The following is a 24523-nucleotide window of genomic DNA, read 5'->3' as shown; positions in this document are numbered from 1 at the left end:
TTGAAAATCTCATTTGGCACCTAAATACCTTTAAAATTCTGGGGTTTAATCTTGCTGCCTCAGGTCTCTGATCTGGCCACTTGTATTTACTTTCCAACCTCCTGGGCAGATTGCTTATTAACTAGCTAATGTTTATTGAATGCTTGGCAGCTGTAAAGTGGTAGAAATGTTAACCATCATGACTTTGTTTATGAAAGTAACTCATTAAAACCCCCAATAAAGAGGTATTTAAAGCATGTATGTGGAGGAAGGGAACAGCTGATTTCTTAGCACAGCAGTGAAAATGACACTTTCTCTAACAGCTCAAACTACCTGTATTGCATGAGTGGCTTTCTTATAGATGCTGTGCATCACATCTGTGACGATATTTTTGCCAGCAGTATGGTGATGGGGTTCCATCAAGACTCATTCCATCCAGGAAAAACAAATACACTGAAAGTGAGCTAGTAACCATATCAACTTTTATTATGTTATTAGCTGTTTGCCAAGTCCGGGAGGGGGGGGGGGGGGGAAAGTCAATCAGACTCTTTAAAGCTGATGAAATCACACCCACAATAAGGAAAATGTAGGGACTGACCTGATAGTCTCTGTCTTCCCTGAACTCCCATCAGAGTCAATCCCCACATGATTGGGCCCTTAGTGATTTGCTAGGCAGCCTGATCTAGCTCCTATTGAATTAAAGGGGTCTTTCCATTGACTTCTGTGGGAGCTGGACTGGGCTATTGCTTTGTTCCTTGTTTTGAGTTCTGGTTAGCTAGTGATAACAGTGCTTCCTTCCCACCACTATTTTGGCTCCTTGTATTGTGCGTGGTTGGCTGTTTCTTTTAGATTCAGGTTTGTTTGTAGAAAAATGATAACATGGCTATGAATATAGTGCTTACATGCCTTTAGCTTGTTTTGGAGTGAGTTCCCTATTGAATTGGAACACTCGATTCGGAAATCCCTTACAAGGGTCACCACCACAATGCCAAGGCTTTTGATCCTTTGCGCATCTATCCTTAGCAATCTGTAAGTTGTTATTTGCTTAGTGCTGACAATGTGCTGGTCATTGTACCGTATCAATCACAAAGAAAGAATCTGTCCATGCCCTGGAGAGTTTACAGCCTAAAAGACAAGAGGAGACTGGTCACACAGGGAACGCCAGAGGAGGGAATAACATAAGGTTTTGTTTCCTGTGAGTTTATAATGGTGAAAAACAACTAACAGTGTTTAGGGAAGAAGTGAATGGAGGGATTTGAGATGGGGATTGAATTAACAGTATTGAAAATACAGAAGATCCAGTTATTACTTCCATTGTCAGGGTTGCCAGTGTATTAAACATGTTATACAAAGTTTTCTCTTAACTACTTGTTGCGAGCTTCCTCCACTACAAAATAAATTTCTCCTTCTGTGATTTGCCTAGCTAAGCTAAGTTCTATTTCTAGAACATAATTGAATCCCATGTATTCAATCACAGCACCCTTTTTGACACCTATGAATCACTCCTCAAACTGTCCCCTCCTCCTGCCTCCACTTTTGTGTCTGCACTGGATTTTCAATTTCTTCCAAGAGAAAATTGACAAAATATGATGTGACCTTCCTCCCTCCCTTTAGCTCACCTCCCGCCTTTTCTCTTCCCCATCGCTACTCTCTCTTCCTTCTTCCCATCACAGTTCCTGAAGTTTCTCATCTGCCCTCCTCTTCTAGTCTCTCCACTTGTGCCAGTGACCTTATCCAATCCCATCTCCTGATCTCCTTTGCACCCACTCTCACCCCATCCTATACTCTTCTCATTAACCTCTGACACTCCTCTTGCTCTTCCCCTCACAATGCGAGCATGCTTTAGTCTCGCTCAGTTTAACCCCACTCACCTCTTGAACTACCACTCCGCCTCTCTGCTCCCTTTCATCTCTGTGATAACTGAAGGATGCTGTGCTGTCTGGAGTTCCTCTCCTCCAGTTCCATCCCAAATTCTCTCCAATATGGCTTCTGCCCTTTGCACTCCACTGAAACAGCTCTTGCCATAATCTCTACTGATCTCTTCTTAGTTAAAGATCAGAGCCAGTACTCCCTTCTCATCCTCCTTGAGTGTCAGCCACCTTTGGCACAGTCAATCATGCTCTTCTTGAAATCTTATCCTCCCTTGGCTTCCATGGTTCTGTTCTCTTCCTAGCTCTCTAATCGTTCTTACAACCTATCCTCTGGAGCAGCCTCCTCATCTGCCCACCAGCTTTTAGTGGGGTCCCAAGGGGCTTTGTCCTTGGTTCCCTTCCTTTCTCCCTCTACACCTTATCTCTGGGTAATCTCATCCACTAACACAAATTCAACCACCATCTCTATGCTGATGCCTCACAGATCTACTGCTCTACTCCAGACCTGTCTCCTTCTGTCCAAACTAAAAATCTCAGCCTGGCTCTCTGACATCTCCTTGTGGATATCCAGCTGTCAGCCATAGGCAGCACATAACTGTTGCATTTGGGGAGGCTGGGCGCAAGTGCCAGAAGCTCCCTAGAAGGGGAGAGGGCTACTGGTGCCTGGACTGTGGCCTCGCCCCCTGCTTCACCCTGAGGCCCTGCCTCTGTTTGGCCTCCTCCCCCCAAGGCCCCACCCATGCTCCACCCCCGCTGTGCCCCAAGGCCCCACTTCCACTCGGCCTCTTCCCTCAAGGCCCTGCCCCCACTCCACCTCTTCCTGCTCTTGCTCTGTCCCCTCCATCAGGGGAGGGGATGGAGAGGAGTGAGCAGCGGCGGGGGAGGGGGGGGACTTGGGAGAAGAGGCGGAGAGGAGCAAGCGGAGGGTGGGGAGGGGCTCAGGGGAAGAGGTGGAGAAGGGCAGGAAGAGGCGGAGTGAGGGCAGGGCCTTGGGGGGAAGAGGCAGAGCAGGGGCAGAAAAGGCACAGCACGGGCAGGGCCACAGGGTAAGAGACCAAGGGAGAGCTGGGCCTTGGGGTGGAGCAGGAGCAGAGCCCGGGCAAATCCATAGTCAGGGTGCCGTTGGCCCCCCACCTCTCGGGAGCTTCCGGCAGCGGCGCTGCAAAGGCAGCGAGCCAGTGTGCCTCCAAAGGGAGGTGTGCTGCATCTGGCATTTCTTGCCACATTTGGAGAGGCTTAGCCACCCCAAGCAACTTATACTCACTGCCCATGCTGTCATCTGAAGCTGAGCATGACTAAAATAGAGAACTTAATATTCTATCACAAGCCCTCCCTGCTGCCTCCTTTCTCTGTCAGTGCGGACACCACCATCCTACCTGTTGCTCAAGTCTATAACCTGTCCATCTTTGACTCGGACCCCTGTTTAGGTCCTTACATCCAGGTTATATCTAAATCTTGCTGATTCTTTCTGCATAACATCTCTAAGATACAGCCTTTCCTATTCATCCATACAGCTAAAATTCTCCTCCAGCTCTCAAATACTGTAACACCCTTTTCTCTGGCCTGGACAACTGCAGTCTTGCTCCGCTCTTATCCAGTCAGAATGCTGCTATAAAGATCATTTTCCTAGCATAGATGCTGGAACTAGGGGTTCTGGGGGTACTGCCACACCCCCTGGCTTGAAGTGGTTTCCATCCTATACAGGGTTTACAGTTTGATTCAATGGCTCCCAGATCCCCCACTATACAAATTATTCCAGCACCCCTGTTTCCTAACCTGTTGCTTTGATTATACCATTTTCTCTTTGCATCCCTCCATTGGCTCCCCCTTTTCTATTGCATCAAACATACGCTGTATTCACTTTCAAGGCCCTTTATGGACTATCCCCACACATGTATCATCTCTCATTATCAAGTTTCAGAGTAGCAGCCGTGTTAGTCTGTATCCGCAAAAAGAAGAACAGGAGTACTTGTGGCACCTTAGAGACTAACAAATTTATTAGAGCATAAGCTTTCGTGGACTAAGTGGGCTGTAGTCCACGAAAGCTTATGCTCTAATAAATTTGTTAGTCTCTAAGGTTCCACAAGTACTCCTGTTCTTCTCATTATCAAGACTATCAAGAGGTCGACTCCCATCTCCGATCAGGCCATGATATCAGCTTCCATTGCCCACTTGTTAAATTTTCAAACTTTCTACAGTTTCTTAACTTAACTTTCAAACTTTCTTAAATCTTCAGGCTTTCTCCCATGCTGCCCCTCATGCTTGTAAGAAGTTGTTGTATTGATATAGATCTAAAGAGTCAAAGGTGTTTATAAACTCTTTCACTGTCCAACATTAACAGTAGGTTTAGTAGGTAGGTTTGGGGTTAAACAGAGGCCTTGGTTTTACTTGGTTAGTTAGCAAACACCCAAAAGCATTAATTCAAATTAAAAGTGTGTTGATTAAACATAAGAAAGAACAGGAAAGTAACATAACCCTTTGTATGGCAATTGCTGAATGGTTATGCAAAACAAACTTAGTCAAAACCTTCTCCTTTTGAAGGCAAAATATCAGTCTCTTATTTTTAGAACTACCTTTCTTTGATGGAAAGGAAAGGGTTAATTTTACTCTGGGCCCTGATGTGTAGAGGGCATTTACTTATCCTGTTCTTAACAGACAGACACAAAGTGGAGGAGAGACAGGATGGAAAAATGGTTGAAATACGACTTTTGTTGATGTTTTGAAACACTGGGCCTCTGGATAGTTACAAGCAGAAGTTTTGGTTGGAACGTTGACCATAACATGTGCTACTTGGACCCTGGTTTACAATCTGGTCGGGGATGTCATCTGATTGGTCCTTTTCTTCTTAGACAATACATTCTTAGATAAATACAGCATAGCTGACATCAGGATGGGATGAAAAGCCAGGAGAGTGAGAGAGATGGTAGACGGAAAGAAAGAGGGGGCCGATAATAACACAAGGGAAGGGAAAACAATGCAGGATCTTATCCATCTCTGCAGGGCTGGAAAATAGATATCCCACTGATGGGCTGAGGACTGGATGTCATGATAATGTGATGACTTTCAGCACTTACAGGTGACAACAAATGTCCTTGAACAAGATTGAGGCCAGCGGCCTTCCTCTCAGGAAGAAAGTCCTTTAGATCAGTGCTTCTCAAAGCCGGTCCACCACTTGTTCAGGGAAAGCCCCTGGCGGGCTGGGCCAGTTTGTTTACCTGCCGTGGCCGCAGGTTCAGCCTATCATGGCTCCCACTGGCTGTGGTTCACCGTCCCAGGCCAATGGGGGCTGCGGGAAGCAGTGCGGGCCGAGGGATGTGCTGGCCGACCTTCCGCAGCCCCCATTGGCCTGGAGCGGCGAATCACGGCCAGTGGGAGCTGTGATCGGCTGAACCTGCGGACGCAGCAGGTAAACAAACCAGCCCGGACAGCCAGGGGCTTTCCCTGAACAAGTGGCGGCCCGACTTTGAGAAGCACTGCTCTAGATGAGTCAAGATGAGTTGCAGTGCTGGCAGGTCGGGGGATAGGCTGGGTTGCAAGGTGGGACAGGAGATCATAGAGAGAGACAACTGAACTGATGATGGGGTTTTTTCAGTCTCTTAAATAAACCCCAAAAGGGCAAAAGTAGGTGGCATAGTTCATCCGCCTCGTTATTTTGTCCACCAATTAGGCCTAATATCCCTCACATCGATTTTGGTCTTTTAACTTTTGGCCCCACATCTTCAGTTTTTATCAAGCATAATTTCAACAGTCCTTGAATTATATCAACATGGATATTTTGGTTTAGATTAATCTAGCTTCTTTGTTTGGTTCTCATGCACTTGTTAAAATAATTCAACATCATAAACAAGGTGACTTATTTTTCATGGTTATTGTAACACACTATGAGCTTTCACATACTGTTACAATTGAGCTCAAACTAGGGGTACACTTTGTAGACCCAATGAGCACAACAGTGCTTCCTGTACACATCTGCAAAGCTGCTTCATTATCCACCTACAAAATTCTGCTTAAACCCCCCTTTTGCTGTGAGGCCTACAAAAATTTGACACCAGCTAGGCTGCTGGTGTGCAGAGCCCCTGTCATACTGACCAATATTTTCTCATTGTTTCCTGATGCTCCCCTGTTGGTCTGTCTATCTCTTGTCTTATACTTCGATTATAAGCCCTTTGCAGTAGGGACTGTCTTTTTGTTCTGCATTTGTACAGCGCCTAGTGCGATGGGTTCCTGGTCCATGACTGGGGCTCCTAGATGCTATGTTAATATTGCTATTACTAATAATAATTAATAATAAAGTGGTAGTAAGTCTAAAGGGGTTACTTTTCATTACATGGAATGCTGCTATGAGAAAAGCAAGCTAATAAATTGGAAATAGCTTTCCTTCCTCTGGATCATAATGAAAGAGAAATGTCCAAAGCTTTTTCATCAAGTTCATTCCAGAAAGCAACTGAATCCAGGGTCCTGTCTATGCAGGAATGAAGGAAGCATGTGAAGAGAAGCACTGAGGTGCCTCAAGTAGCCAAGTAATTGCTGATTTTTGCCCCATATTGTAGTTCTACTATTGAAGTTTTTCAGAAACATCTGGGATAAAGCTCAGACAGCTTGTTGAACTATCAAACTGATTTTATTGTGATTCACTCTCCCTTTCAACATCATGTGGTTACTTGATGAGGCTTAAATTATTCTGTGCTAGCCAAGTTCATTGAGAATGGTACATACTGCTCCTGGAGAAGTCAAACATGGCTCATTTATACATCTGTTGAGGAAGAATTAAGCATCTGTCATATGTCACTGTCCCACCACCTCCCAGCTTTCTTATCGCTCCTTGTTACACATTTTGTTTTTTTCCTTTCAGATCTCCTCCAGTGGAATTATCATGACCTGTTTATTAACTCAGTTGAGACCTAATCACTTTAGCTTAGTTGCTACAAAACTTTATCTCACTCACTTGGCAAATCTGCAGCTCATAGAGCCATTCAGCTGCACTAAATGTATTTCCCCTTTACTCTTCTGACACTCTTCCCTCTGTTTGATTTATGGCCCTGATTCTGCCTTCACTGAGCTGCTGTGAATCAGGAGTATCTCCACTGAAATCAATGGAGTAAAACTGGTGTAACACCAATGGGAGATCAGGCTCATGTCCTATTTCTCTATGAGCATTTCTGTAGAGTCCATCACTGTGGCATATTGGTGTTACAAAGTTGAGAATTGCTGCAAATAATATGCAAAGTAAAACCTGCCCCTGTTCTAGGCAAAGGCTGCTGTGTTCCAGAAGAATGCTGGCAGAATTCTCCTTCCTTTCCAGTATGCATGAGAAGGAAAGATGCACCTTGTAATCTCCAGCTGGGAGCTGCGGAAATCCCAGACTGCAGAAGCTAGAGGTGCTGAGACCAAGGCAGATACCCGCACCTGCAGATGCCAAAGGAAGGTTGGAGCCTCTGGGAGCTGCACAGGCTGAGGAGCCTGGAGATGCCCAGACCACTGCATCAGAGACAGGGTAGGAAGTAGCCCAGGGGGACTAGTGGTTGTACCAGGTGGCATCCAGTGTGTTTTGGTCAGATCCCCGCTTACTCAGTGGCAAGCACACTTGCCACTGCCAGGGCCCTGGGCTGGGGCCTGGTGGAGCAGGGAAGGCCTGGGTCCCCCTACCCCGTCTGCCACCGACCCCTAGGTGGCAGCTCACTTCCCCGACTGGCCACCAGGCCACACAGCCCTGCAAAGAAGGGCAGCCATATTGACTCTGTCTGTTGGGCCTCACAGCCCTCAGGGAGAGGGCAGATAATTGAATTTGGCCACCAGGCCCCATAGTCCTACCTGGAAGGGTGACTTTATAGATTTTGTCCACTAGGCTCCACTGCCCCGATGCTGAGGGTAGACTGGCAAACTTAACTGTGAGGCTACCATGACCCTACCCCACCCCAGAAGTGGGATGGGGTGTACTTGCCCCGCGACAATTTGTAGCACACATTCACCAGTGGGTTGCAGTACAACTAAGCCCTTGGTCTTGTGCCTATCAGCCTGCAGTGCACCTGAAGTATGGCAATGCACCATTATGACGTACCTTGGCATGTATTGTTGCTCACAAATATGCTGCATAGACTGCAGTGGCTTTGTTGCTGGATGCAATTCAAGAAGATGACTTTAACTTATCAAGCCTTTTGTGGTCTGGGTCCTATATTATAGGTGGAACCGGTAGCATCTCATTTTGTTAAAGTTGCTTGAAATTTCTCATTATAAAACCCTGTTTTCAGTTGTATATAACTTTGCCATACTCTGTGTGGGCTGAAATTTTCCAATCTGAGTATCTGACTCAGGCTATCTTTTATTTTTTTTAATTTCATCTATAACAGTTCAACTGAATGTGAAAATGAGGCTAGGAAAAAGAAAACACTGATTTGCTCATGTTAAAAAATTCTGGGGACCTTTTCTTTTGAGAAACTCTTGTGCCTCTATGCTTTGGAGCAGCGACATTAAAATTTGGCATAGGGAGTGACCTTTGTGCCGGGATGCATCTTTTGCTATTCCCATGAAAAAGCCAATCATATTTGGTCAAGTTACAAGCTTTTGAAAAATCTCGGTTCTGCAGTGCCTCATGCTCCCATTTTCCTTTTTAGACTTGACTCCTGATCAGACTGCATCTCCCACGATGTCCCCTAGTCTCCTTTCTTGGAGGAGAAGGTGCACCATGGGAGTTCCTGGCCATGGTACATTATGGGAAATATAGTTCAGCTACAGATCCCAGCCCACAGAGGAAGATGGGGACATAAGCAACCAGACTACAGCTCCCATTAGGTACCATAGCAGCATATCCCAATCAAAATATTTCAGTTTGGGGGCCTTTTTTTTCTTTAATTTTTTAAACAAAACATTGACAATTTTCACTGAAAGCAGGCAGTTTTAATGCAAAACCAATTATCCATTGAAAAAGTTTCAACTGATTTTTTTTTTTTTTGGACCAATCATCGTTACTACTTTTTAATGTTTGTTTGGTTATGTCCTTAATTGATGATTACCCCAGTTCAGCAAAGCACTTAAGTCCATGTTTGCTGAATCTGGGCCGAATCAGACAGGGATTCTTGCCTGGGAAAAGGACATTTAGCAGTTCTACATATGAGTTACAAATGGAGCAAAGGGGATGTAAAAGAAGCTACTTGATCATGAATGAGGCTATGTGTTTCACTGCAGCATGTGGAGACTGGAGAAAGTGACCTACAGTAGCTAAAGATTTGGTGTTGTTTACTGGATGGCTTGTGAGTAGCATTATATGGGCCCAGTGCTGCTCTTGTCATCCATTGGTGAGTGTATTTTACTGGTTCCACTCTGGGCCCATCTGCAGAGGAGATGACTTGTTACAGTCCCCAAGTACAAAGACTAGGCTCTTTAGCTCAAGCCTGGTGATCTAGTGGGGGAACTGAACCAGGGATTAGCCAAGAGTTCAGCAGTCACACTCTCACTAAAGTCAGTGGGAGTTTACCTTACTGTGGGCTCTGTATTAGGGGATTAATAAGTTAACGTTTGAAGATGTAGTACGCTGTATAAATGCTAAATGTTAAAAATACTGTTTTCTAATATTTAGTCGGGTGCAGCAACATAATGGAATTTGGTAATCTAGCAAAGGTGCTGTGGTGAAGAATTTTAATTGATAGTTTGTTGAATGGATTGCTCAATATAAATACATGAAAGGATAACGTAGGCAGACCTTTTTTAAAAACATGCTTGTTTGCCATATGGCTAGGAATTGCCATACCAGCTCTGATCCTTCTAGTCCAGTACCCAGTCTCTGTACCAGGTGCTTAAGATGAAGGTGCAAGCAATTCCATAGTGAACAAATATGGAATAACCTGGCCATAAGAGAATTTTCTTCCTAACCTCTCTGCCAGTTAGTGGTTTGTGCATAACTTGAAGCATGAGTTATTGTTCCTGTATCTTGAATCTATTGAATGTAATAGATGATGTTCTTATCATAAATATCTAATATATTGTAATGCTACTAAACTCATGGTCTCTACGTCTCTGGCATTGAGTTACACAGGTTAATTGTGTGTTGTAGAAAAATAATATATTTTTACTTTCTTAAATGTGTTGCCTCTCAATTTAATCAAATGTCTTCATTTGTTCTCTTATTATGGGACCATAAATAGGAACACCAAATTTATTATCTCTACACCATTCATTATTTTTCTATACTTCTCCCTTCTTATTTGTCTTTTCTTTTACCAAAAGAGGACCAATGTTTTCAGTCTGTCTCCCTACAGAAATCTTTCTATGCTTCTGATCATTTTGATCACAAGTGTCTAAAGCCCTTTTAATTATTTATGTTATGGCATTTTAATATTTTCAGTATTGTTTTCTCTCCTTCTCCTCACATTTCCTTTGGTATATTTTCTTTTTTGATTATCACTGTTCATTGAGCAGTCCACAGAAATTTTCCTGGATGTTACAGTTAATTTAGAATTGTATATGAGTAGTTCAAATTATTCTTTCAAATGTGAATTACCATGCATTTGTCAACAATCTGTTTGATTTGGGGCCAGAAGGAATCATTAGATCAGTGGTTCCCAAACTTTAACAACCTGTGAACCCCTTTCACTAAAATATCAAGTCTCGCGAACCCCCTCCTAAAATGAATATTTCCAGGGATTTTCTCCTTTACCTGATTATAAAAGCAGTAATCTTGGAAATATAAAATTTGTTTTTATGGCATGCTTATTACACACTATTTATTATTATTTATCATTACAGTATTTTTATTACATTATGAAAATGGCAACACTCTTCCAAGATCTCACTTTCGTAGCTTGTATCACTTCGAATAAGCCTGTTATAAGACAAGTCTCCTATGTTTCATCAAGGAGTATCAGATGTGAAACTGCATGAAGGTACTTAAGAAGCCAACTCAAAGAGTTCCTCCTACACAAGCATTCCGGTCTTGAGCAGTCCAGGCAAACAATGCACGTTACAACAAAGCTTAAACTTGTTCTTCATAATAATTTTAGTAACAATACTAGCTGCCTATTTAATTTTTAAAACAGCAAAAAAAAATCCACCTCTCTTTCCATTTCTGATAAGGAGTCTTGAAGTTTAAATCTCCTCAGTGTGAGAGAGATGCTTGCTTTGAGCTGCTTAGCTCTTGGAAATCCAGGGGTGCCGTGCTGCCCGGGGACCATAAGGACAGTGCTGTCTGCCATTAGGGAATTTATTTCCTCAGAACCCCCTGTGACATTTTGCGAACCCCCAGGGGTTCACAAACCCCAGTTTGGGAATCACTGCATTAGATCATCTAGTCTGATGTCTTATATAACATGGGCCAGGGAACTTCATTCAATTACTCCTGTATTAAGCTCAAAAAATTGTGTTTGGCTAAAGCTTTTTTTTTTTTTCAGAAAGGCAAAGATTTGAAGACATGGAGAATCCATCACTTCCCTTGGTAGTTTGTTCTAATGGTTAGTTGCCCTCACTGTTTAAAATATGTGCCTTATTTCTAATCTGAATTTGTCTGGCTTCAGTTTCCAGCCATTGGTTCTTGTTATACCTTTCTCTAGTAGATTAAAAAGCCTTTTAATACCTGATAGTTTCTCCCCATGAAAGAACATATATACTGTGATGAGGTAACCACATATTTTAATATTATGCATACAATTCCTCTAGCGTTGTAGTCCCTCTCAACTCTAGTTCTGACTATTTCCCAGGGCACAAATACCACAGGCTGCTGGACAGACAAAAACACACACACACATACACACACACACAAAAACATGACTTCAATGGAACATTCAGATGTTCAGCACTGTGATGCTGTCTGATTGAGAATGACCCTTTGTATCATTGTTCTACAATTGCAACAAATCTTATACAAAGTGTGTCATGTAAAGTGTCAATGAAAAAGTTACAGTCTATCAAATACCATTATGCTGGCTAAATCCATATATCATCACTACATCTGAAGTTTTGAATATTGGCTATATATCTGTATCTCAAATGTGTTTGTTCCTGGGGTAACACCTAGAAGGTACTTTACATACAGTCTTCCCAGCCCATTGTGAATGGTCTATTCAAGACTGATGGGCCATTAAGAAGAATCAATTCTCCACACAGCTCTTCCTGTAGCTGCATCAGCAAGAATATGGCCAATGGCTGCCCCTCTGAGTCATTAAAGCATGTAAGGACATGTGATATGCTCACATGATCCTGGACTCCATCTTAGCCCAATAACTTTCCACAAACAGAGATGGTAAATTTCCAGACACATGGCAGAGGATATAAAAGGCCCCTGAGATATCTCCATTTTGCCTCTTTCTTGTCCTGATTCTCTGATTCTGTGGATTTAGAACTAAAAGGGGTATTTTGAATATGGACTGAAGACTTTCCAATCTTTTGGAAATTACCAGAGAGACTTTACAAGCCAGCACTCTATTCCATCACTGCTACAAACCTGAGATAAAGACTTTGCAATGGTTGTATGCATATGATCTGTTAACCATTTATAACTTTCTTCTTGCGTTTTATTATTAAATCTTTAGATTTTAGTTACTAAAGGATTGGCAGTAGGGTGATTATTGGTAACATCCGGGTTATATATTGACCTGGTTAAGTGGCTGATCTCTTGGGATGAAAAGGACCCTATATTTAATTAAATTGTTTTTCAGTAACCACTCATCATAGAGTCCAGTGTCTGGGTGGTGAGACAAGGGCTGGAATGCCTTAGGAGACTGCATCTCTGACCTCTTGTTAACCAGTGTGGTGAGACAGAAGTTTACCTTTGTTACTGTCTTGGTATAGTCTAATGATAGAATAACCACCAGTTTGAGGTGAGTCTGCCCTATTTCTCAGCAGTTTATCCTGAATCTGGTATTCTCAGCTGTGACCCACTGAGGCACAGGGACAAGCACATCTCATAATTTGGTCCCTGATTTATTCTTTATGATGCCTAGTAGGGGAAGGGTGGAAAAGGTAAATCACAGTTTCCATTTTGGCAAATTGGTCAGATACGGTCAGTCAATAACAATTGTCATTGATCAGTGACACTCAAAGTAGATTATTTGAACCTATCAGTTATCATGATCAGCTTTTTGTTCTTGTTTTGGAGAAGATAATTCATTTATGAAAATGTTGTGTGCTGTGCAATTTGTGGTAGAGCAATGTGTACCTCAAATCCTAAACAAAATACATTGCATAGTCATAAAAAGGGCATGTTGATCATGTATAATCCTAACAGAAGTCATCCTACATAAAAAGATGATAGAGGAAACATTTTGAGAATGGTTCTTCATTGTACACCTCTACCTCAATATAATGCAACTCGATATAACACAAATTTGGATATAATGCGGTAAAGCAGTGCTCCGGGAGGAGAGGGGGGGCAGGGCTGTGCACTCCAGTAGATCAAAGCAAGTTCGATATAACGCGGTTTCACCTATAATGCAGTAAGATTTTTTGGCTCCCAAGGACAGCATTATATAGGGGTAGAGGTGTATTATCTTAATATATTTGATTTGATTTCCTGTCCATAAAGAACTCTATTTTGGAGCCAGACAAAGAAGTGTAACATAAAAAAGGCTGATAACTGCTCAGTGACCAGAAGTGTGTGTGTAAAACTTGACAATGAAAAAATGTAAAGAAGTACAGAGTAACTAATGACTGCAAATTTATTATGGAATAGTAGCCTCTAGTCAAATGAGTCACTTAAAACAATAGACACACAGTCCAACAGGATTTTTTTTTCTTTGTATAAATCAAATCTTCAAGATGTTAAGTCAACCCATGAGCTTCATATTCCATGGAATTCTGAAAGAAATTAGCACATGTTAAGACTATACTTTGTGTTGAGCTCTTAAATGATGTACTGAAAAAAATCAATTTTGTATGTCAGTTCCATCCCAAAGCTAGAAATATAATGGCACTAAAGTTTAGCCCTTGCAAGTAGTAGTGGATGAACCTCAAAAAGTCTGAATAACTATCCAGAGTCTAGGTCTTTCACCCACACTATGAATCCTTCCTCCCTACACACTTTTTCCTTCATCACCAAGGTCTACCGCCATCTAGGAGGCCTTCTTCTTGAAGGCTGGGGAGCATAGTGTTTATTTTGCAGTCCATTAAGCTGACCCTTTAGAAGACACACTGCACAGTAGGTGAAAACTGATGCCCTTAAAGGAGGCACATCAGTAAGACACACTTTAGTCCACACAATAACACTTGAGTGGGGTTTATTTGTTGCCATATACCTTCTGTTGGCCCTGGCATTGGGTGAATTTCACCCAAAGTGTTTAAACATGTTCTTACACTAACCATAGTTGGAATCATTTTGCCAAAAAGTTCTAGGCATGGTCATTCCACATCTCTCCATTGATCATCTAGTGTATTTGTGGCTTGTTTCTTCCTTAAATGGTTTAATATCAAAAGTATATTTTTGTAGATTTTTTTTTGTTGCTGTCATTCTAGTCACCATCCTTTCTTATCACCAGCTTTACCAGTTGCAGTGGAAGCAGATAATTCACAAACAGAAAATAGTGACCTTTTCTTTTGAAAAGTTCAGAAGGGTTGGGAGAGGATGGGGGAGGAGGAAAGAGCACGTGGTTTCCTTTATAGATAAATATCTACTTAATTTACCATTAAAACCTAATCATGACTTTAATAGAACAATCAAGATGTGAACACACTGAAGCTGAGCGAGCATGTGCTATTATTATAACCCATTGTCTTTCTTCACACACCCACCCCTATTGTTTGTTGTTATTCAGCTAAAATTAGGTCTCAATCCTAATGTCAATGGGACTCCATATGAGTGCAAAGATCCATGTTAGTGGGTTCTGATGTAGTATCGAGTGGCTTTGGATTATAAGCATTTCAGGACCGAGATCTTGTCTTTATATTTATCTCTGTGGAGCACCTTGCATGCTTTTGGGTGTTGTGTAAATAATAGTATTTCCAAGTTTGGAACAGGAAAATAGTAGAAATGTTTTATGCTTGTATTACTACTTCTTTGACAGAGCATTAAAGTTATAATGAGCCCACTTCATAAAAAAAATTCAACTTCATTGTCTACAGTGCACACATAAGACCCCCTGATCCTTCAAGGGGTTCTGTGCAGACAAACACCTGTTCCTGTCAGGGCCGGCTCTAGGTTTTTTGCTGCCCCAAGCAAAAAAAATTTTGGCTGCCCCCCCACCCCAGCTCTGGGCTCTCCGCCCCCCCCCCCCCCAACTGCACCCTCCTGCCGCCCCAGCCCTGGGTCACTCGTAACTTGCTCCCAGGGTGGGTCATTCAGCAGGAATTTTGGATGTGCACAGAACACAGACAGGATTGGTTCCCATATGGTTACAGAACTGCAGTAAAGTGGAACAATTTTCAGCTTCTGTGACTGGAGGATATCTGGATGCATATTATAAGACTGTCCTACATAAATGAGAAAAAGCTGAGGTGCCTTTATTATTCTTTTTTCCATTCTTTGTTTCTATGGGGAATGCACTATCACGGTCTTCCTTTTAAACAAATAAAACTTAAAAAAGCAATGGCTGTTGAAAATAGCAATTCCAGTCCTAATAACCACTGGGAAGCATTTCTTGCTCAATTTATTCTACTTTTTCTACAGCAAGTTACAGTAGATCAGTATATTTGATTTGGGGGAAATGAAGTAACAGCTGCCCAAATTGAGCTTCAGCACTCCTGAATTCTGAGGGTGTTCAAATCTGGAAGGCAGGTGCTAGATTCCCTTTCTGAATATTAGCTATATCTGGAAAGAAAAAGTCAATTTCTGCTTCCATGGCTCAGAAGTGGAAATCCTCCTAAGTGCCTGGTACTGAATCTAAAGCTGCCCAGGTCCAGAGCCTCCCCTCCCTTACTTTTCATTTTAAATTCTAGTGGGATCCACATACCTCCCTTGCTAGGTTTCAGATAGAGAGGTGCACTGTCCATTTAGTCCCCCCAATTCCTTCTTTGGGGGAGAGCCCAGGGCTGGGGCAGCAGGAGGTGTGGGTGGGGGGAAGAGCCCAGGGCTGGGGCAGCAGGGGATGGGGGCCAGAGCTGGGGCGGCAGGGAGTGCGGGAAGAGCCCAGGACTGGGGCAGCAGGAGGTGAGGGTGGGGGGAGAGCCCAGGGCTGGGTGGCAGGAGGTGCGGATGGGGGCCAGAGCTGGGGCGGCTGGGGATGCGTGGGGGGGGAAGAGCCCAGGGCTGGGTCGGCAGGAGGTGCAGGTGGGGAGAGAGTCCAGGGCTGGGGCAGCAGGGGAGTGCAGGTGGGGGCCAGAGCTGGGGCAGCAGGGGGTGTGGGCGGGGGAGAGTCCAGGGCTGGGGCAATACAGGGGTGCAGGGGGAGCCCAGGGCGGGGGGGGGGGGGACGGCAAAAAACCTAGAGCTGGCTCTGTTCCTACCATTCACAGCAAGCTGCAGATTTCAGTTCCATACTCCTTCCCCCTCCCTTTCCTGTTGCTAGTGGCCAAGGGAATGCTGGGAAAAGTAGTTCTTTCCCTGCTCCAGGGCTGGCTCTATAGGCAGGGAGCTAACCAAGGAACTACAGCTCCCAGGGCCCCCTGTTGGTTCTCAGCTCCCATGCTGGATTCTTGTGCCCCTTGGAAATCTGCCGCAAGCAACTGCTTGCTTTGCTGGTGCCTAGAGCTGGCCCTGGTCCCTGTGCAGAGCAGCTAGCAGTGAAGGGGGTTAGGCGTGTAACAAATTATTTCTAAATAACACTTTCTCTGTCAAAGATTATTATTTGTTGAGTAAATAGAATGAAGCCTTTTAAAATCACCTTTCAGAGGCCTACTCACCACCATCTTCGATAGTTCTTCCATTTCTAGGCTGAAAATGTAATTAAATAATCATATTGAGGTCAGACAAGTAAATGCAGCAAAAGATGACTCCCATAGTGCATTTAGGAAAATCATAAAATCTTGTTCCAAATTTACCATAAGTGGGTGATGGGTCTTGAGTGGAAATAGGGCTTATCTATGGGGTAGGTGAATTCCCATGGTCTGTAACATCTTCAATCAGCCTCTGGACTGAAGAATCTGATTAATTTTTTATGCAACATCTTGGCCCCAATCAATAAGATATAAAAGCATATGCCTAACTCTGATCATGTGAATCATACCACTGACATCACTTGGAATATTGACCTGTGTAGAAGCTAGGCACATTTTTAAGTATCCTGCTAAATCAGGGCCCGGGTTATAGTCAGGGCCTCTTTTTAACTGATTTTTCTTGTTGTGTTGATAGAGGCATGTGAAAAACATTTTGCCCAGGTCAACATAGTGTGTCTCTAGCTGAATCTGGGTTAGAACAGGATCAGCAAGATACTTACTTTGGGCAAAGATCCAACAGTCGCAATGAGAAAAAAATTAACCACAGATGATTTTCATAATTTCCATTTTTTTTACTCTGTTGTGCACTGAATGTGTTAATTGGATCATTTGGTCAATGCACTGCTAATGCTTATGTTTGTCTGCTGAATTTAGTGCCAGTGCACTAGTCAGTCTAACAGGAAATAAACATTTGGCCCCAACCCTATCTCTAGGTAGAACAGCTCAAGGGATAACATTTTAATGGTCACCCCTGTAGAACAGAAAGTTTTAATCCATTACTGCCCAGGATTTCACAGTCTTATAGACCTTTTATTCTAACCACTGCACCACATTGACTCCCTAAGCTTTTCAAGCAATGACCTTAGACTGCAACATCTATAGAATACCAGGCAACAATTTTTAGATGTAAACGGTTTTATATTGTTTTCCATGGCTATATGAAATTGTATATGATTCAAAATTGTAAAAAGGAAAAGACAAATCTGATACCCTGAAAAGAAAAAAAGGCCGTCCCATGGTACCAGCACTATCCTGTAAAATAAAACACAAACCATTAAAAATACGTGTATTTTTAAACTATAGTATGGCTATATTGACAAGTCTCTGTGTCACTGTCAGAGCTGTTGTCATCAATAATTCAGGAGCCTTTTCAGCAGTATGCAAATAACTAGATACTGCTAGTCCCCAGTGCCCATTCACCTGAACTACTGATTAAACATTAATACCGAGAGGGAATTGTCAAGAATCATCCATTTTGCCTGATGTACATATATTAAAAAAACATAATTAAATATGATGTTGCATGGGCTTTAGAAAATAGCTTGAAGGCTGATTTAGAAGTGATTGATTATTTCTCAGAAGCAGCATGTGAACTAGTTCAGAACAACTGTGGTCTCTGATTTTTTTTTTTTTTTTTAAATCTAAATTAAGTTAACGTACCTTTTTGGTAAACTCTGCAGCAGCAATCTGTGATTCCTGCAAGGTGATAGTGCATATCAGTTTTAACATATCCAGCTGTTCATGAGATTTTCATAATCCTCTAGTACAGTTTAAGTACATTGCTCCAATCTTTTTTTTTTTTTTTTTTTTTTGGAAGTGAGAATTTTAAACACAAATCAGATAGTTACAGGAAATCTAGAAGCAAATCAAAATTTGCTGCCTTTATTTTAAGTATTTCTTTAACTGATTTCAAGGTAAATACATTCTTGTCACTGTAATTCAAATTAGACAGTCATGCTCTTGAGAACAATGCAGTGCCTGAACTGAAGTGAACATAAGGAACAGCATTCACCAGATTTCAAAGTAATATTGATTTTTCTTGCCTTGTTGAAATGTGGTTGGTTCCCCATCTTTAAGATTTCCAATGATTTTTTTTTTTAAATCCAATCTGGGTTGCTGCTACTAAACTCAGCTCATGCTGTACTTATTTTTCAGAAGGTAGTTCATTCTGGGACCAGTCTTGCACTACTGAAGTCAATGCAAGTTTTGCCATTGACTTCAGCGGCAGCAAGATCAAGCCCTGCGTGAGTGAAGGCTCTGATTCTTCAATCTGATTGACAAGGACAACCCCTTGTAGAGCCCCACTGACTTTGGACCTTAAATGGAAAAAACAACATTTAGTAGCATCAGCAGAGATCAGTGACAGCAGCAACTGCACCAGTGATTGGATTTAATTATCAGGGATAAGTTTTAAAAATGAACAGGAGTACTTGTGGCACCTTAGAGACTAACAAATTTATTAGAGCATAAGCTTTCGTGGACTACAGCCCACTTCTTCCGATGCATATAGAATGGAACATATATTGAGGCGATATATATACACACATACATACATACATACACACATATATATCGCCTCAATATATGTTCCATTCTATATGCATCCGAAGAAGTGGGCTGTAGTCCACGAAAGCTTATGCTCTAATAAATTTGTTAGTCTCTAAGGTGCCACAAGTACTCCTGTTCTTTTTGCGGATACAGACTAACACGGCTGCTACTCTGAAACCTGTCATTTTAAAAATGAGTAAGTAAAATGGAAGACTAGATCAAGGATGTAAAAATAAAGGAGGAGAGGGGCCAGAAAATGGGGAACAGACAGCAAGAGGAAGAAAAGGGGAGGTGAGGTTGAAAAGGGAAGGGAAGGAATTTAAATTTAAAAAAGGAAAAAATAGAGAAGGAAAGAGGAGAACTCAGGACAGGATATAAAGTAAGGGGATTTTCCTTTGTTAGATACTCACAGTTCGAACATTGAGACAATGATTTATAAAACAATTGAAATTAACTTTTAGTGCCATAAAATACTATGGAAGAAACAAGTGCATACTGGATCAAGGAATCTTTTCATTCTTCTCTCAGAGAGCTTTGAAGCAAGGCGCATTAAAGGATGCACCGGGGAAGACTACAACAAAGAGATATTGTGAACACTAGTTTTGTATTAAGATCAATTAGACACACAACATTCAAACATAGTTGCTGACTAAACGTTTTTGATAGCCTGGAGCTTCAAAAATCAGACTTATTTATAATGCAACTTAATTTACTTTAGTGCAGAATCATTACAAAATATGAGCTTCTTAACAGAGCTTTGTAATAATCATAGGTTGAATTTTTCAAAGGAGTCTAATTGAGATAAGGACCTAAATTCAATGAGATTTGGGTGCTCCCTTGGGCTCCTTTGAAAACTCCAGCTGTAAAGCTTACACAAAGATTGGAGGGAGAAACTAAACTCTCTACCCAGTTCTTTCAGGTGACTTTAAGAAACGCTACACATTTTGGGTGAAATACTGGGCATTTTGCCATTGACTTCAGTGGGGCAAAGATGTCATCCCTTGTGATAAAATTTAATCTTAATGCCTTAATCAAACTCTAATCCACATGATGCCACATAAATTCATAGTACCATGTAAGAGGAGGATCTATTCAATAAGAAATGGTATTTTATGCTAAGGCTGAATTTAGCCCATAGTTTTCAGGGTATTGGGGAAAGTTCAGGTGGGCCAGAGACAGGGAGATTTGTCCAGCTTCACAGATCTATTAGGACATCAAAGTTTAGAGTTCACATGAATCCTTCCTTCTCCACACCTCACAGCTGGACCTAATCCTGGCTCTGAGCCATTCTTATAGCTTCTGATAAGGCCCCAAATAGACCATATTCTCGAAACGTGGCCACAAACTGCTATGAGGCAAAGGCCAGTTACATCGCTTGGAAAGATGCAATATGGGTCATCTTCTAGGCCTGAAGAATGATCAGATAGCGTGAAATCTTGGATCCACTGAAGTCCAGTGCAAAACTACCATTGACTTCAATGGGATCAGGATTCCACCCATAATTTCTAGCTGACTTTGGGAAACCCCTAATCAGCATTTTGTGGGTTTGTGGTTTAGCTAACATTGTATTAAATATATTTACTACACAGTCAAGGTCTAAAAGATGTTTGTTTGGTTTTTATTTTGTTTTGCTTTTGTTTGGGGAGGGCTGTAAATTAGAATACAATGTAAATATTGTAATGCTTTTTTATTCAATTTTTTTAAAAAATGTGCTCGGAATTAGAAGGTAAAGAAACTGACAAGAAAGTATAGAAAAGATAGAAAAGCACCTTTTAAAAACACTTCCTGTAATTATTTTAAAGTCATTGCACATGATCTGAGTAAACATTGTCTGAAACTCCATAATCATGGTGCATTTTATCCTTTTCTCACTAAAGCCATTCAGATATAAACAGGGTTCAAGGAACTCTGTAATTTTTGTGGGTAAATCCTCTTGAATAGTTAGCATTAACCAAAAAGGTGCACTAGGAGAAAAAGGCTTTGGGGGCTGATCCTGACATTGGTTGTAATCAACATGAGTTGAGGGCCTCAGTTTAGGCCTGAACTTCTATACATGATTGAGCAAGGTACTTAAGCACGTGAGACACCCCCGCTGAAATCAATGACTCTACTCACATGCTGAAAGTTAGGCATATGCTTAAGTACATTGCTGAATCATAGACTTAGTAAGCATCTTGTTCACATAGTTATGCTATGAAAAAGTGATGATTATGTTAAAATACTGACCCCAGTTTTAAGTGGATATGTTGGTTCTTGAACTCTGGAGTAGTGAAATAAAAACTGCATAAAAAGAGCAATTTTAGTATATAGTCTTATTGAATTTAAGGGTTGAAGTCATATGCATGTATTACTAAGATGGAAAAATACTTACTCTTTTGTATATGTCCTCATTGTTTTCCTAGTAAAGATAATGATGATAGTCAAACTCTGTTTGGTTGGACAAAACTTTGGGAAAGTTTTCTTCAAGGAAAGAAAATCATTAGACCTTACCTCCTCTATCTGCATGCTATTAAAAATAGCATTACAAAGATCCATTACTTTACTGGAGATCTAAAAAAAAATAATTTTTTAAACATACATTCATTTATGGTATGTTTTGTACATGACTTTTGAGGTAAGAAGCCTAATTTTCATCTCCAACAGTTTAAATCATGAGTAATTCTGAAGCCAATGGCATTATTCCAGAGTAAATCTTTCTGCAGCTACCAGATATAAAAATGACATATTTTATACCAGGAAAAAATATTAGTATATTAATTATGTCAGCATAATCATATGCTGCATACAAAACAAATACAATCGAATTTCACTAAATGATACTATGGGAAAATAGAACATAAGCCAGCAGAAGCATTTACATCATTACAGCTGAGTATTCAACACCTTGGAGGAGATGGAAGAGGCATTTATATTTATCATTTCAGATACTAATTTTAATTGTTATGGGATAGCCAATGTACCTGGAAGAGTAGAGTCAGTTCAATAAATTATTAAGTCCATTTACCTGGGGTTGATTAGACAGTTCTGTCCACTGACTGAAACATAGTGCCAGCTTAAAAATAAAGATTAGACATTAAGATCAGTTAAACCCGCATTTTAGCGTGAGAAAATTTAGCGTTAGTAATATTCTACCAAGGCCTTTCCCAGCTCAGATACTCTTAATGTGTGTATTTTGTTAAAATGGGCAGCAAAAGGTCGCTTTATAGACATATGCTAACTGGGAGATGATCGATTGGACATTCCCCCATTTCATGTTATTGTTAATTCATTGATTTATCAATTCAACCTCAACTGTAACCTAGATTTGATCATTGCATTGTCTTATATTTTCAATTAGTTTAGCGAAATTGTAAGTAAATTAGTCAGTAATATATTAGTTTAGTGTCCTATTTCCTTGTTTATTTTCTTTGTAAAACCCATATAAGTGATACCAAACTTGTTTCTCTCTCAGAATTGCAGCATAGTCAATGACCTACAAAAGGCATAGGTGAGCCCTAAACCCCCTCCTGAATTATTCCACTCTGCATATTTATGTGTGTGTTGTTAGAATGGGGAGCAAAGGGTTTTTAATAATGCACCCTTAGCCACTGGCTAACCGGAAAATGATCACGTGTATTTGGTTTCTCATTCCCTAATGGTAATTCAGCCGTGTTTCAGTGTCCCCTGCACTGTTATGAACATGCTTCCAGTTTATGATTGCCATGTTATGAAAACGTTTCGTACCTCGCTTTTAGGAATGTCTGGCGCATCCATAGAACGGGAGACAGGCTGAGGAAACCCTATTGAGATAAAGCATTCACAAATATAATTTCCACTAAAAGGGTGACTGTGCCCTTCATTTGAAAGCTACCCCAGTACAAATTCAGGGAGCGGATTCTCCAAGACCACGAGGAAGCTATAATGGGTCCACAACTCCGGTACAAATGAAACCCGAGCCGGGTTAAAACACTAAGGCAGAGAGAGGGCTTAGCAGGGGTGCTTGGCTTTGTTCTTTTAAAAAATATTTTTCAACAAAGAGCAAAAAAAAAAAAGTATCCTTCCAATGTGAAACTCTACAGCAAAAAATAACCCAACAAACCCCCCCCCCCCCTTCGGCTGGCGTGCATTACAGGAGCAGATCTAGATGCCGGGATGGGCAGCCCCCACGCCTATCCGGAGTGTGCACACACACGCCTCCAAACTGCTCCCAGGATGTGCTGTGATGCCGAATCCCACAGTTCTCTGTGCCCACCACCGGGCACATCAGCGGGGTCCCGTGCATGCCCCGAGAGCGCAGCCGAGAGCAGATCCCCGCCCGCTTCAGCACCCTGGACAGAGGCTCCGGCAGAAGAGGCAGTCCCCAGCCTTCTCTTCCTCAAACTTTCCCTGATCGTTTTAGCCTCTTGTCCACCCTTAGCACTGACAGCTGGTGTCTATGGGGGTAGCTCCGCTGAGGCTCTGGTCCCAGGGCTATATTCATTCCCTCTTTGCCCACCAATCCCCCGGGGCTTATTGAAAATGTCCATTTCTCATGTTCAAGTCACTTGTCCCGGTCACTTTGATAAGAACCTATTGTGCACCTACTAAGAGCCCCCCGTTCATCAAGTAAGGGGCATGTCACCCAGCCCCCTCCTGCCCTGCTGCCCCCTTCAAATGAGCACTGTCTAGTCTTAAAAACTGCAGCAGCCCTTCGGTCTTTTGCTGCTGATGGTTTGGGAGGAAGGACGCCAATAGCCAGGTCCTTTGTTTAAACTATTTGCAGCCTTCATCCCAGCACGTTCTGCTCCTTGGAAGAGCTTAATGTTAGAGATCAGGTTCAAATTAGTTTGGAACAGCTGTTCTCCGAGTCTGAAGCGAGCCTAGCTTTTCCGAACTGCAAAGCCAAGCCAGGAGTGTGAGGGAGGGAGAGAGAACTAGTTAAGTTTTCTGTATTAGTCCTGTTCTAGCGACTATTCTTTATCCACATAGCTCAGGGTAGGAGGCAGTTATGGGGATAGATCGGGTCTTACCTGAGGTGAACTGTAGAGCACAGAAGCAGTAGAGAGCGAAGATCAAAGGGAAGGGGGAAGGATGTTGTTTCATTTTCAGCCGCCGGTTCCTTCCAGCTGGGGACAGACTTTGGTTGTTCTGCCAGGACCTGAGCATTTCACATCAGACTTCAGATGGCAAGGTGGATGCTCAGCCTGTGGGCGACTGGCCCAAACTGGAGACGTGTATTTGTAACAAGTTGTATCCCATTGCGAGGGGAACCAATCAGCACTGTGCATGGGCCTGGTTTTCTCAGTCATAAGTGTCACGCTGTGCTTTTATTTATGCAGCAATATCTCTCAAATCAACGCTCTCTGCAACGCGACCTCAGCCATTAGTCAAGACTCCAAGAACACAGAATGGAGACGTTTAGAATCCGCATTGCCTCTCTCTGTATAAAAAAGGCTTTACATGAAAACTGCTCTCATGCAAACAGGCTGTACTACATACAGGTTGTACATCCACACTCCACAGGCCAGAACCGACAGCAAGGAGGAGCAGTTGCTTTCTGTGAGAAAGGAATTAGATTAGCCAAAGTAGCATGATTC

The 24523-nt window shown here is 42.1% G+C and overlaps 1 protein-coding gene across 1 annotated transcript; it reads right to left on the bottom strand.

Annotated features, from left to right (window-relative positions):
* Positions 1 to 13613: 13613 nt before the first annotated feature.
* On the bottom strand, positions 13614 to 24034 carry NMS (neuromedin S). Its single transcript, XM_054025267.1, has 11 exons — positions 23957 to 24034; positions 22692 to 22747; positions 21973 to 22020; positions 21459 to 21518; positions 21340 to 21366; positions 21195 to 21248; positions 19465 to 19539; positions 18081 to 18116; positions 17631 to 17672; positions 16589 to 16638; positions 13614 to 13631 (listed from the first exon to the last, which is right to left on the bottom strand). Exons 1-10 carry the CDS (start codon positions 24027 to 24029, stop codon positions 16600 to 16602), a joined length of 510 nt encoding a protein of 169 aa, XP_053881242.1. The 5' UTR covers positions 24030 to 24034; the 3' UTR covers positions 13614 to 13631; positions 16589 to 16599.
* Positions 24035 to 24523: the final 489 nt, after the last annotated feature.

The sequence above is a fragment of the Malaclemys terrapin genome, chromosome 1 (genome assembly GCF_027887155.1).
Source record: "Malaclemys terrapin pileata isolate rMalTer1 chromosome 1, rMalTer1.hap1, whole genome shotgun sequence".
NCBI lineage: Eukaryota > Metazoa > Chordata > Testudines > Emydidae > Malaclemys > Malaclemys terrapin.
Note: the sequence above shows the minus strand (reverse complement) of the source record. Positions and strands in the feature narration are given on the sequence as shown.

Coding starts and splice junctions, on each gene's coding strand:
- NMS (XM_054025267.1), bottom strand. CDS start 24,029: ATGAAACAACATCCTTCCCCCTTCCCTTTGATCTTCGCTCTCTACTGC. Junction 21,249..21,339: donor ATGAGGACATATACAAAAGA/GTAAGTATTTTT, acceptor CTTTTTATGCAG/TTTTTATTTCACTACTCCAG. Junction 17,673..18,080: donor CTGCAGAGTTTACCAAAAAG/GTACGTTAACTT, acceptor TTTATTTTACAG/GATAGTGCTGGTACCATGGG.